This window comes from Ovis canadensis, chromosome 25 (assembly GCF_042477335.2).
Source record: "Ovis canadensis isolate MfBH-ARS-UI-01 breed Bighorn chromosome 25, ARS-UI_OviCan_v2, whole genome shotgun sequence".
Classification (NCBI taxonomy): Eukaryota; Metazoa; Chordata; class Mammalia; order Artiodactyla; family Bovidae; genus Ovis; species Ovis canadensis.
The window spans coordinates 53,104,957-53,119,613 of NC_091269.1; the positions used below are offsets into that span (position 1 = coordinate 53,104,957).

Genomic DNA, 14,657 nt, shown 5'->3' on the forward strand with positions numbered 1-14,657 from the left:
AATGTTAAAATCCAAAAAACATTTATATACAAAATTCAAAGGCTTACATCTCATATCATTTACATGATAGATGATTATAGATTTCATTTAATGTTAGAAAGAAATGTACCATTTGGCCTTATCTCACTAGGATGCCTAAGAACAAAACTAAACAATTTTAAAATAAAGGTAAAATAATGATTTCCAAAAATAAAGATCTCTAAAAATATCTCCCAAAACCCTCTTCTCCATAAAAACAGTAATAATGCTGGTATAAACTGTCAAAACCAACTTTTTCAGAACTCAAAATTAACCAAAGACTGGCAAAAAATTCAGGGAATATTCATTCAAGAAAAATAGCTGAATCTCAAGAATAGCATGAACCTTGTGGCTACTTACCTTTCTCTATTCCCATTCCCCTATCCCAAGTCTATGGTAGTCTTGAAAATCAACAGAGCTTTCATGTTGAAACCATGGTGAAAATCAGTGACCTATTAGCCAAAAAATAAATAAATAAATAAAGGCAGAATCAGGATGGAACTTATCTAAAGGCCAATCCCCGGAAAATAGTCATTATTTGACTTTCCTGGAAGTTCCATGGAAAAACCCACTTGAAAAAACTCTATTTGACATGACTCGAAGTTCACCTATGCAAACAAAAAATCAGCACCAACTTTTTTTTAACATCATGGCTGACTGATACAGTGATAATGACTGGGACAAAGAACAAGATGACCAAAACCTTAAGTCAAAAAGCTTAAGAATGAGATTCCGTAGGGGACTATTAAAAGTTCTGCAATATTGCTAGAAAATGACATGGCTGCTGGGTTGCATGCCTAAGGCTATATATACAGTTAAGAAAGACCCAAGACAACCCTAAGCTCTCATCTCTGGCTGAACTGGAGGAGGCTCAACACAATCAGAAAGTGAAGATTAAAGCAGAGCTATAAACTACGTACCTAAGCATTGCATGTACGCCACAACAAAGTCTGGAAGATTTATTGGTTTCAAACATCTAAAGAAACCTCTGTCAAATCAAAGGCTGACTAAGCAACCCAAGCAGACTTCAGTGACCACATATGACAATACATACAGACATGATAAAATAAATTCAGAAAAGTTACTAAACAAACAAATAACAAGAACAAATAGCAATAGTAAATTCTGTGGTGAGGGTAGAATCTGTTTTCCAGAATTGTTAATACATATGTTTTGAAATCCCCACTTTTCAAAAAATTGCAAGGTATGCAAAGAAACAAGAAAGTATGGCCCATATTCAGAAAAAAAAAAAAGATTATTAGAAATTGTCCCTAAGGAAAAGTCAGCATGGGATTTATTAGACAAAACCTTAAATCAACTATTTTAAATTTGTTCAAAGCGCTAAAATAAACCATAAAAACGAAAGAAAACTTAGAAATTCTGGAGTTGAAAACCAGTGACTAGAATGAAAAATTCATATGAGGAATGCAATAGCAGAGTTGAGGGGGCAGAAGAATAAATCAACATTATGGAGATAGGTCAATTGACATTATTCACTCTGAGACAAACAAAGAAAAAAAAATGCAATAACAAAGCCTGAAAGACAAATAGAACACCATCAATTATACCAACATGTGCATAAATGAGTTGCAGAAAGAAAAAGAAGCTAAAATAATATTTGAAGAAATAATGGTCCCAAACTTCCCAAATTTTATAGAAAATATTAAACCACAAATCCAAGAAGCCCCAGTGTACTCCAAGTAGGATAAACTCAAAGAGATGCATATTGAGGGAAATCATAATCAGTCTATCCAAAAATAAGGACTGAATCTTGGGAGCAGCAACAGAGAAGCAGCTTATCACATACAAGGGATACTCAACGAAATTAACAGCTAATTCCTCATCAGAAACCTTGGAGGATAGAAGGCAGTGGGATTACATATTCAAAGTGCTGAAAGAAAACACTGATAATAACTCTATATCCAACAAAACCATCCTTCAGAAATAAATGAGAAATTAAAACAAAGCTAACAGAATTCATTGCTAGCAGACTTGCTCTGCAAGAAATACTAAAGAGAATTCTTCAGGCAGAAATGAAACTGGACAGTAATTTGAATTCCCATGAAGAAATAATGAACATTGATACCCATAATTATGTATTTTTTGTTTGTAACTTTTTCTCCTATATTATTTAAAAGCAACAATTAAAAGTCTGTGTTAATGGGCATACAAATTTGAAAGTGTTATTTCTATGACAATGATAGCACAAAAGAGGAGGAAGAAAGTAGAGCTATGTAGAAGCAGTTTCTGCTTCTTAATAAATAAAATTAAGTAGGCATTATTCTAAACCAGAGTATTATTTATTAACATATTTCTTTTAAAGGACAGTGTCTTCAATAAACAGTGTTGGAAAAATTGGATAGCCACATGCAAAAGAATGAAACCACTAGCTTACACCATTCACAAAAATTAACTCAAAATTATTAAAGACCCTAAATCATAAAACTCCTAGAAGAGAACATAGGTGGTAAGCTCTTTGACATCATTCTTGGTGATTATTTTTTAAATTTGACATCAAACCAAAGGCAATAAGACCAGAAATAAACAAGTGAGACTACGTCAAACTAAAAAGCTTCTGCACAGCAAAAGAAACCATCAACAAAATGAAAAGGCAACCTACCAAATGGGAAAGAATATTTGAAAAATCATATATCTGCTAAGAATTCATACAATTCAATATCAAAAAAATTTTTTTAATAGGCAGGCAATCCAAATAGATACTTTTTCAAAGACACACAGATGGCTAACGTGAAAAGGTGCTCAACATTACTAATCATCATGGAATGCAAATAAAAACCACAAAGAGATAGCACTTCATACCCACTAGAAGGACTTCTATCAAAAAACACAAGAAATAGCAAGTATTGGTGAGGATGAAAAGAAAAGGAGCCCCAAGTACACTCTTTGGGGAATTGTAAATTGATGTAGCCACTATGAAAAATAGTACAGGGTTCCTCAAAAAAATAAAGTGAAACTATATGATCCAGCAATTCCACTTCTGGGTATTTATCAAAGAAAATTAATACACTAACTCAAAAAGATATATGCACCCCATAAACGATTATAAGGATTGTATGTTAATTCTATGCCAAATTAGATAACTTAGGTGAAATGAACAGACTCCTAGAAAGACATAAACTCTAAAAACTGACTCAAAAAGAAACAGAAATACTGGCAGTAAAGAGAATGAATTAGTAATTAATAGCTTCCAACGAAGAAAAGAATAGGTCTAGAAGGCTTTATGGGTGAATTCTATCAATTAAAAAAATTCTACCAATTAAAGAATTATCAATACTAATCCTTCATAAACTCTTCCGAGAACAAAAGAGAAAGGAATGCTTCCTTGCTTATTCTATGAAACCAGTATTAAACATATACCAAAGCTAAGGACAACATAAGAAAACTAGAGACCAGTATCTGCTTTGAATATGGATACAAATATCCTTAACTAATTCCTAGTAAATTGGCCCTAGAAAAACATAAAAAGGATCATATCATGATAAAAACATTCAACACATCATGAATACATGGAATTTTTCAATTGATTAAAAAAAAAAAAACTCTAAAATACCCCAGTCACAAAATATTTACTTGTGAAAAATGGAAAGCTTTTCCCCTAAAATCAGGACCAAAACAAGGATGCCCGCTTTCAACACTTCTATTCAATGTTATACTGAAAGTTCTGGCCAGAGCAATTAAGGGAATAAAAAAAGAATTAAAAGGTACACAAATTGGAAAGGAAGAAGTAAAATTATCTCTCTTTGTAAATGACATGATCTTGTGTATAAAAAATTCTAAGCAATCACAAAAAGAAAAAAACTACTAGAGCTAATAAATAAATTCAACAAAATTTCAGGATATAAGACCAATAAACAAAACCAACTGCATTTCAGTATATAAGTAATGAACAATGTAAAAGAGAGATTAATAAAATAATTTCATTTATAATAGCATTAATAATGCTTAGGAATAAATGTAACCAAGAAGGAGCAAGACCTGTGTGCTGAAAAATACAAAATATTTTTGACAGAAATAAAGAAAACTTAAATAGAAAAACATCTTGTGTTTGTGAATTGGAAGACTTAACACTGTTAAGATGGCCATATATCCCAAACCTGTCTAAGGATTCAACGAAATCCCCATCAAAATCCCAATGTACTCCCTTACAAAAATGAAAAAGACAATCCTAAAATTCATATGCAATTTCAAGGGGGCCTAATAGCCAAAACATTGAAAAAGAACAAAGTTGGAGGGCTCACACTTTTCAATTTCAAAACTCATAAAAATTACAAAGCTACAATAGTCAAAAGAGGGTATTACTGGGATAAAAACAGTAATATAGATTGATTGAATAGCATGGAGAGTCCGCAATGTATGTAAACCCATACATATATATTATCTTAACTGATTTCAACAGAGTGCCAAGACTTTTCGATGGAGAAAGAACAGTCTCTTCAATGAACGGTGCTGGGATGACGGAATAGGCAAATGCAAAAGAAGGAAGTTGGACCTTTACTTCGTATTATATATGAGATTAACTTGAAATGGATTAAATATCTAAATAAAAGTTAAAATTATGAAACTTTTCAAAGAAACCATGGGTGTAAACCTTTATGACCTTGGATTTGGCAATAATTTCTTCGACATGACATCAAAAGCACAAGTAACAAAAGAAAAAATGGATGAACTGGACTTTTTGAAAATGGAATCTTTGGAGGATTAAAAGACGCTATCAGGAGAGTGAGAGAATGGGAGAAAATATTTGCAAATTATATAACCAATAAGGGTCTAGAATCCAGAGAATATATTTTTCTTAAAAAAAAAAACCAAAAACCTTGAAACTACAAAAAATAAAAATAATAAAATAAAAACAGGCAAAGGACTTGAAAGAACATCTCTCTAAAGACATAAATATGACCAACAAGCACATGTAAAGATGCTTAGTTATTAGTAATTAGCGAAATACAAACCAAACGACAATGACACACGACTTCACACCCATTAGGATAGCCACACGCACAAAAAGAAAATGGTAAATACCAAGTGTAAGTGGGGATGATACATTGTTGGTAGGAATGTGAAATGGTGTAGCTGCAGTGGAAAGTAGCTTGGAGGTTCCTCAAAAACTTCAACATGGAATTACTGTATGACTCACTCCGAGGTATATACTCAGAAAAACTGAAAACACATGTCCACATACAAGTTTGAATACACAAGTTGATAGCAACATTATTCACAAGAGCCCAAAGGCAGAAATCACCCTAGTGTCTATGAACTGACAAATGGGTAGGTGTGGTATATATCGAAGCAGTAAGTTATCATTCAGTGACAAAAAATGTACTGATATATGGTACAACTTAGATGAACTTTGAAAACATCATGGAGGTGACAAGCCAGGCCATATATTCCATTTATTTGAAGTTTCCAGAACCGGTAAATTCATAGAAACCTACTCAGCAGTTGGTAGGGGCTGGGAGGAGGGAGGAATGGGGAGTGATTACTCAGTGGGTGTGTACTCTCCAGCTCTGATAAAGACATCCTGGAACCAGACAGTGAGGATGGCAGCATGATATCAAGTACAGCGATGGCCGACTTTATTTATGGCCACTGAACTGCACACTTTAAAATGGTAAAATGGTAAATTTCATGTTATGTGCATCTTACCACAATAAAAAGTAAAACATATAAAAAGTCTAATTCTTTATGAACATTGAGCTATACAAACAATTGTTTCAGATCTCTTTAAAAAAAAAATTACTTTAATTTTCTTGTCCCTATCCAGAATCCAAATAGTGAACTGACAGAAAATACTGACTTTGATGAAGAAGGAAATGGCAACCCACTGCAGTATTCTTGCCTGGAAAATTCCATGGACAGAGGAACCTAGCAGGCTACAGTCCATGGGGTCGCAAAGAGTCGGCCATGACTGAGCACATCAGCAGCACTGACTTTGAGGCCCAACAAAGGCCCAGTCCAGGTCAGCTCTGTCACTTACCAACTGTTTAAAATGAGGCAAAACCCCTCTCTTCGTGCCTCAGTTTCTTCATCTGCAGACTAGTGAATAATATCAATCATGCACGGTCCTGAGTAGTGGAAACACCATACATAAGGAATAAAGGAGCTTATTCACTTACCAAGGTGATGATAATAAAAAAATAACTAAATCAAAGAAGTACCATGAGTCCATAATGATAATCAATTAAAAGAAATTCAGGAAAAATTGTCATTATTCATAACTACTTGAATTCCTTACTTTTAAGGTTAGCAATTAAGGGAAAAGAAACAATTATCTTTTTTTAGGAAGAATTACTTTTGGGGATAACCAAATGATTCTCAATGATTATGAAAAACTTTTCAGATGAATGCTGGACATAAATGTAAAAGGAAAATAGAATTAACAATGAATTTCACAAACTCCAATGCAAAGTTTGATTTGGATAAAAATTAGCAACTAATATTAAAATGATTAGGATTGGATGGTCATATTGTAACCATACAAATTACTTCAGAGTTGCAAGAGGGTCACGGAAGACTAGAGGCACACAGTATCATCACTGTAACCCAACGGTTCTTAACTATACCAACGGTGGGTCAGATGCTGTGATTTCTGATGTTATACAGAAAAATTAGATTAGGAGTTGCCTAGAGTTGATGGGGAAGGACCTAGGTGTCATGACCACTAAACCAGACAGTTTCTTCTTGGGGTGATGAAAATGTTCTAAAACTGATTTTGGTGACAGTTGTGCAAACCAGTGAAAGTACTAAGAACCAATGAATAGTAAATTTTACATGGGTGATTGTGAATTTTATCTCAATAAAGCTGTTATGTCCCAAAATATATACAGCTGGATAAGTCATCTTCAATCCAAACAAAATTTAAAATATAGCATCTACAGAGCAGAAAACTGAATTGGAGAAAAATTAGGTATCCAGAAGTATCAAACACAAATGAACAATAGAGAGCTTAAAGAAAAAACACATTAGGGGGAAAAAATACTGAAAAGTATCTGCTTTCTCTATTTTAGCTGAAAATAAACATTTACATAGTACCAAAATTGTGTGGCACAGTAACCACAAAAGTTCCAAGCATTTAAAAATGTTGAAAAATCAGTGCTCCAGCATCATAATATTAAACCAAAATTTTAAAAAAGTGTAGTTTTAAAAATTGCTATGTCTCAGAAGTTAACCTATAACTTCAGCCTTAACTTCAGCTGAACAGTGAACGTAATACTTGGCTATTCAAGATTCAGCCGAAACATCTATTTAACTGCATGATGCCACTTACATGTGGAATCTAAAAAACTACAACAAACTAGTAAGTAAAACAAAAAGAAGCAGAAACCTATAGTTTATGTTTAGATCCTTTATGTCTCTCCATTCTTTCATTTCTTCCTTCTCTTTGCCTTCCACTAACAGCCAGATCAGGAGGAAAACCTACAATCAGTCAGTCACTTCAGTCGCTCAGTTGTGTCCGACTCTTTGCAACCCCATGAATCGCAGCACACCTGGCCTCCCTGTCCATCACCAACTCCCGGAGTTCACTCAGACTCACATCCATCAAGTCAGTGATGCCATCCAGCCATCTCATCCTCTGTTGTCCCCTTCTCCTCCTGTGCCCAATCCCTCCCAGCATCAGAGTCTTTTCCAATGAGTCAACTCTTCGCATGAGGTGGCCAAAGTACTGGAGTTTCAGCTTTAGCATCATTCCTTCCAAAGAAATCTCAGGGCTAATCTCCTTCAGAATGGACTGGTTGGATCTCCTTGCAGTCTAAGAGACTCTCAAAGAGTCTTCTCCAACACCACAGTTCAAAAGCATCAATTCCTCGGTGCTCAGCCTTCTTCACAATCCAACTCTCACATCCATACATGACTACAGGAAAAACCATAGCCTTGACTAGACGAACCTTAGTCAGCAAAGTAATGTCTCTGCTTTTGAATATGCTATCTAGGTTGGTCATAACTTTTCTTCCAAGGAGAAAGCGTCTTTTAATTTCATGGCTGCAGTCACCATCTGCAGTGATTTTGGAGCCCCAAAAAGGAAAGTCTGACACTGTTTCCACTGTTTCCCCATCTATTTCCCATGAAGTGATGGGACCGGATGCCATGATCTTCATTTTCTGAATGTTGAGCTTTAAGCCAACTTTTTCACTCTCCACTTCCACTTTCATCAAGAGGCTTTTTAGTTCCTCTTCACTTTCTGCCATAAGGGTGGTGTCATCTGCATATCTGAGGTTATTGATATTTCTCTTGGCAATTTCAACCAAAACAGGATCTTATCTCACTAATGAAAAGTATGCCAGAACAGGAGGCATCCCCACCCCATCCTTTGCTGTCATTGTTTACTCTTTGCTACCCTATGGACTGTGTAGCCCACCAGGCTTCTCTGTCGATGCAGGGGATGCGGGCTTCATTCTTGGGCTGAGAAGATCCCCTGGAGAAGGAAATGACAACCCACTCCAGTATTCTTGCCTGGGAAATCTAATGGACAGGGGACCCCATCCTTTGGGTGGGTCTAAAATAAGTCTTGCTGCCATTAGCAAGAAACTCTAAGACTCAGATTCAAACTCAGCACAAGTGTCTGCCCGAAGATGACAGCCTTGCCCTAGTCCCAGTGGGCATCTGCTGTATCTGTGAGTCATCTCCTGGTGAAGATGGGAGCCTCTTCCCCTGCACCCTGATCACCAGCTGAATCTTCCTGAGGGCTCTCTCCCCAAAAGACTGAATACTTTTCATCTCCATTCTTATCCCATTCTACCTTCTTCCTCTTATGCCAAGCTCTGGCTGAGGACTCTTCACACAAGACCACCCTCTAGCCCAGAGCCACAAAGCTTCACCTTGAGTGTTGACTAACACTCAGAAACTCTTGTTGCCAAATCCCAGGGCCAGACTGCACTCTTTGGGGAGGGGCATGGGCTGACTGAGTCCAAGATGCCCTCTGAGCCTGGCTTTCCACATCTAGCCCTCCTTGATGGTGCCACACTGGTTGAGGCTGAGGCCTTGAAGGACACTCTCCTGCTGCCTTCAACACTTCTGCCTGGGTACAGTGAACACAGGTCATCCATATGGGGGGGCAGAGTGCCTGGAAGCCTGATGGACACAGAAGTTATCGATGGCTCCAGGGCACCTGGAACTTTTTTCTCAAAAATAAAATGCACAGAACTGGACTTCCCTGGTGGTTCAGTGGTTGAGAATTCACCTGTAAATGCAAAGGACACAGGTTTGACCTCTGGTCTAGGAAGATTCCACATGCTACAGGGCAGCTAAGCCCCTGCACAACTACCGAAGCCTGTTCACGTAGAACCTGCGCTCCTCCACAAGAGAAACCACAGCAATAAGAAGCCTGCGTAGCACGATGGAAAGTGGCCCCCGCTCACTACAAAAGCCACCCATGCACAGCAGTGAACACCCAGAGCAGCCCCAAATTCTTTAAGTTTTTAAAAAAGTACAGAACTGATGTAACGTTTCTTTTCAATGAAATCTGTATTCTTTCCCTTAATTTTTTCCCCCCTTTTTCTTTTCCCATTTAAGCAATTAGGTTGTTCTCTTCTCATTGTGTCAGGAAAGGTATATTATAACTAAAACCAGATTTTTTTTTTTTAGAAGAAGCCTCTTCTTGGCATAAATATAGATTTGGAAAAATTTTTTTAAAAAGCAAATTTCTCCCTAAAGTTCAAAGCTAGCCCTGAAACTTCCAAGAGGCCAAGAGTGCAGTCAGGGTCCACAGACCGCACAGCATCCACTGAAGGAAGCGAGATCTTCCCTTCAACAGCAGCACATCATCCCTCTGCCCAAAGATTGTTCCAAAAGAAACAAAGCTTCCCTATCCGGGAACTTGACATCCCTCCCCACCCCAGCTGCGTCAATAAGCATGGATTAAGTGGAACTACAAAGATCATTTCCCAGCAAACTGGGGAAGTCTTTGCAGTGCACTCCCAGGAGGAAATCATCATATCTAAAGCATGTTGAATGTTCCTGAGCCCTGCAGAGTGGCAGCCTCTTTCACGTCTCACAGACCAGTAACTTTCACCTCAGGCAATCTTGTTCTCATACAGATGCACACAGTTCTTTTCAGCTGGTCTCCCACTTGCTCCTTTTGGTTGCTTTGGAAAAAGTTCTCTCCTGTTCTCTCAATGACATCACACATGTAACCAGTTACATTAAGAAAACAATATTTTAAGGCCACACTTGAAACTTATTTATAAAGCTGTGGTTAGAGGGAGGAAAAGCAGAGTATAAGTTTGGAGGGAAAAAAAATACAACTGGGGACCTCCTATTTTGAAACTTGAAACAAGAAGAAAAATGTATTGTTCTTAGGTTGGTTGAGCCTACAAGTCTTGATCAATGTTTAAGGCAACCTAGAAACAAAATGAAAAGTAAATATGCTTTAATACAATTATAAATTTTAATTAATACAATTATTAACTTTATGCTTTGTATTAAAATTAATTAAAATTAATAAAAATTAATTGTAGCATATTGTATTAAAATATGCTTTAATACAATTAGAAGTTTTAATTAATACAATTAGAAATATAATTTTCCTTGGAAGAAAAGCTATGACCAACCTAGACAGCATATTAAAAAACAGAGACATTACTTTGCCAACAAAGGTCCATCTAGTCAAAGCTATGGTTTTTCCAGTAGTCAGAGTTAGACTATAAAGAAAGCTGAGCGCTGAAGAATTGATGCTTTTGAACTGTGGTGTTGGAGAAGACTCTTGAGAGTCCCTTGGACTGCAAGGAGATCCAACCAGTCAACCCTAAAGGAAATCAGTCCTGAATATTCATTGGAAGAACTGATGCTAAAAACTGAAACTTCAGTACTCTGGCCACCTGATGCAAAGAATTGACTCATTAGAAAATACCCTGACACTGGGAAAGACTGAAGGCAGGAGGAGAAGGGGACGACAGAGGATGAGATGATTGGATGGCATCACTGACTCGATGGACATGAGTTTGAGCAAGCTCTGGGAGATGGTGATGGACAGGGAGGCCTGGCATGCTGCTGGCCATGGGGTCACAAAGAGTCAGACACAACTGAGTGAGTGAACTAACTAAATACAATTAGAACTATGAAAAGTACAAGCTACACAAAATTAGAGCTTAGGTAACTTCTATGTGACTATGTAAATAAAGTTTTTTGATAGTTTTGGATTATTTCACATAAAATCCAAATTCAATATATAATAATTTAATTGTATTTTCAATGTATTTATTAACCCATCCTTTCTTCTACTTCTCTTGCTATTCCCTCTTATTGTTGTATCTTTCTTGCATATTCCTGTACCCATTACTTAGATGCTGAAATTTCTCATGGTTTCACCCTGAGAGGGTTTCCCAGGTGGTTCAGTTGTAAAGAATCCACCTGCCGATGCAAGAGATACAGGTTTGATTCCTGGGTTGGGAAGACCCCCTGGAGAAGGAACTGGCAACCCACTCCAGTATTCTTGCCTGGGAAACCCCCTGGACAGAGGAACCTGGTGGGCTACAGTCTATGAAGTCAAAAAAGAATTGGACATGACTTAGCAACTAAACACACACACACACTTCACCCTGAGACCCCTCCTCACATTCTGCATTCCCTCTTGAGCATCTGACTCACTCTCCTAGCTTCACTTAGTATATATAACTAAATTCCTCTCTCCTGTCTGGACTTCTCTCCTGTCCTCCAGACCTACCTGCATATCTCAGAGTGACCTGAAACTCAACACGTCCACAATTGAAGCCATTGTTTTCACAAACCTACTTTCTCTTCATATGTTCCTCAGTTCAACCAATGGTAAAGTTCAAAAACTGGTGACGAGTCCAGTTGCCCAAGGCAGAAATCTGGGCTTCATCCTTGATTTCTTTCTCCCCCTTATCCTCCCAGCTAATGTGAATCCACTCAGCTGTCCCCATCTGTGCTGTGTGCATCCTGGTCCTACTCACCTTGCACCTGAATGACTATGAGAATTTCCTAGGTTGTCCGCTCTTCCCACTCCCACCCGCTCAGATCTTTTCTCCACCTTCTAAAAACACATATCTAATCCTCACATAAACCATTTTGATGACTTCTACTGCATCTAAGTCCAAAATCCCTAACATGACACACAGAGCCCAGTATGATCTTGCCTGTACCCACCTCTCCAACCTTCAAATCACTTCCTTCTCCTAGCTCCATGCAACTCAAACCAAAATACTGGACTATTCCAGTTCCTTGAAAGCATCTTGCTCTCTCTATCTGCTAGACTTATCTCAGGCTAATTCTTTAAATGTCATTTCCTGCATAAGACTCACCCAGGCTAGGTCAGGTTTCCCTGCTCTGTCCTTTCAGTGAACTTTCCCCACCAGCCCATGGCTCCCAAAGGACAGAAACCCAATCTGTTTTGCTCTCTGGTATTTTCTAGCTCCCTGCATAGTACTGAACCACAGCAGCCATTTAATAAAAATGTATCCACTGACTGATTAGAACCAAATCCACCCAGCTCCACTTTCTGAACAGCTCTTAAAACACCAGTTACTATTTTCGGTCATCAATGCTATTTCTCCGTAGATTACAATAGCCCTCTGGTGGGTCTTCCCAAATCTAACACTCCATTTTCTTCTACACGCTATAGCCAAATGGCCTTCCTAAGATGCAGCTCTGAGCATGTTGACCTCCACTGCCTTCAGGATGATAAATATATGTCTGAGCACAAATTCACGTCCTTTAGTGGTCTGGCCCCTGATTTCTCCACTGTCCCAGCTCTGATCTCTCCCTGCCTCCCATTCCCTCTCTCTTCACCCTGAGCTGGGTCCTGATGCTTTCTGTGCCCCCAGACTCCCACCCCACCACTGAGTGACAAGGCTGACTTTCTCCATGAAGCTTTCCCTGATCAAGGGTCTTCAGCCAGGCAGCTGTTCTACTTTGTCAGTGCCCACCAATGCAGGTGACTCAATAGGCTTCCTGGGTTATAGCTGCTGATGGCATCAGATATCAACAGCTCCTCCTCTCGCTCTTGAAGCATACTGCTTTGGAGGACAAATTACCTGGCCACTCTAACAGTGACAATTACTTGCTTGTCTAGTTGTTTGTTTCTTTCCTAGACAAGGTCAGAACGACTTGTTTTGGCCATAAAAGTACTGGGCACAATATGTGTGCCCAGGAAACACTGTATGATTATTAAATAAGCTAACGTACATAAATACTGTAAAAGCATGCACGCTCATTAGGTTATTTACTTGGCTCCATGGTTTACTACTGAGAACCAAAATATCGGCCCCCAAAATTTAAAGATTATGTATTTTACCACATGGTTTTAAATACACATTTTGAAAAGATTTTGAAATTTTCAAAGCCTCACTTCCGAACAACCGTATCACCCTCTGCACAGGAGGGTACACTGCTCACTCCACATTAATACCCAGCTACCTCCCCACCAGCGCCCACACTTCTGTGTGGAGCCAGACCAGTGCCTGCCCTCACTCTTGGGGCCAGCAGCACACTGCACAGGATACCAATTAGAAAAAAGCTGGCACCCAGAAAGCTGATTTCTTTCTGTGAAGCAAAAGACTGACTTTGCCATCCAACCCTGGCCTGAGAGACACTGGGCTTTCCCAAGTAAAACAAGAAACTCTGCTTTTCACAAAATACTTTCCTAAGGATACTTACGTCAGAGAGCATTGGCTCATCGAGTTCTTCCACTCTGCTCAAGTTTGGTGCCCCATATCGATCACTAATCTCAGCTAGTGTTTTGCCTGAGTCGGCTCCATCCTATAACCATATGATCATAAATGAATCTTGATCATAAATGAATCATATAATTCATTTTCACTTTCAAATGACTTTGAGATTAATACATTAATTTGCTTTCAGTTCTGCTAAGGCATTTCTGAATTATAACATCAACATTCAACATTGTCAGTTAATGGAATGAACCAATACCTGTTAGTGACAAGTGAATTCCAAAAACAAAGGCTAAAATGTGTTTTTTAAAAAATACATCATAAAATTTAAAACATATCACTGCATGTAATCATATGGTCAATAATCTCATAATATTCTGGTTTTTAAAAATACAAAAACAAACTGGATATTCCAGTTTTATCCACTTTGAGATTTGGCTTTAAAGTACACCCTATTTGTGACTTGTTATTACTAGATTATGTATTTGAACTATCAGTTTTGATAAACTCCATATTAAAACTTTGGCTACTGGGCTTCCCTGGTGGCTCAGTGTTAAGGAATTTGCCTATCGATGCAAGAGACATGGGTTCGGGAGGACCCAACACGCTGCAGGAGCTGTTAAGCCTGTGTGCCACAGCTACTGAGCCTGGGCACTGCAACCACGGAGCCCGTGTGCCCTAGAGCTTGTGCTCCACAACAAGAGAAGCCACCACAGTGAGAAGCCCGGGTACCTCAGCTGGAGAATAGCACCCACTCACTGCAATTAGAGCCTTCTGCAGCAAGAAGACCCAACACAGCCAAACACAGGTAAATAAAATTGTTTTTAAAACGTATCTACTAATGCACCAAAATTTAGTGTCACAATCCAGGATACTTATTCGTATCCCATAACATAACTTTTTGTTCTCACCTCTCCATGTAAAGTATCTTCACCCTTAGCCATATTTTCCATGCTCATTCTCAACTCCTATAATATATAAAAATGGAGAAAAATA

The 14,657-nt window shown here is 38.1% G+C and overlaps 1 protein-coding gene across 5 annotated transcripts in view; it reads right to left on the minus strand.

The window, feature by feature from the left end:
- Positions 1–378: 378 nt before the first annotated feature.
- The window catches only part of DYDC1 (DPY30 domain containing 1), a 33,646-nt gene continuing 19,367 nt past the window's right edge, over positions 379–14,657 (minus strand). For 3 of the 5 annotated variants that reach the window (XM_069572418.1, XM_069572420.1, XM_069572419.1), the window contains exons 6-8: positions 14,573–14,629; positions 13,648–13,749; positions 5,420–10,373 (exon numbers count right to left, since the gene is read on the minus strand). In XM_069572418.1, the coding sequence (XP_069428519.1) occupies positions 10,344–10,373; positions 13,648–13,749; positions 14,573–14,629 (189 nt within the window). In that variant the 3' untranslated portion in view covers positions 5,420–10,343. Of the gene's footprint in view, positions 471–5,419; positions 10,374–13,647; positions 13,750–14,572; positions 14,630–14,657 lie in introns of those variants that run through there. The other 2 variants (XM_069572416.1, XM_069572417.1) reach the window with 1 other exon arrangement.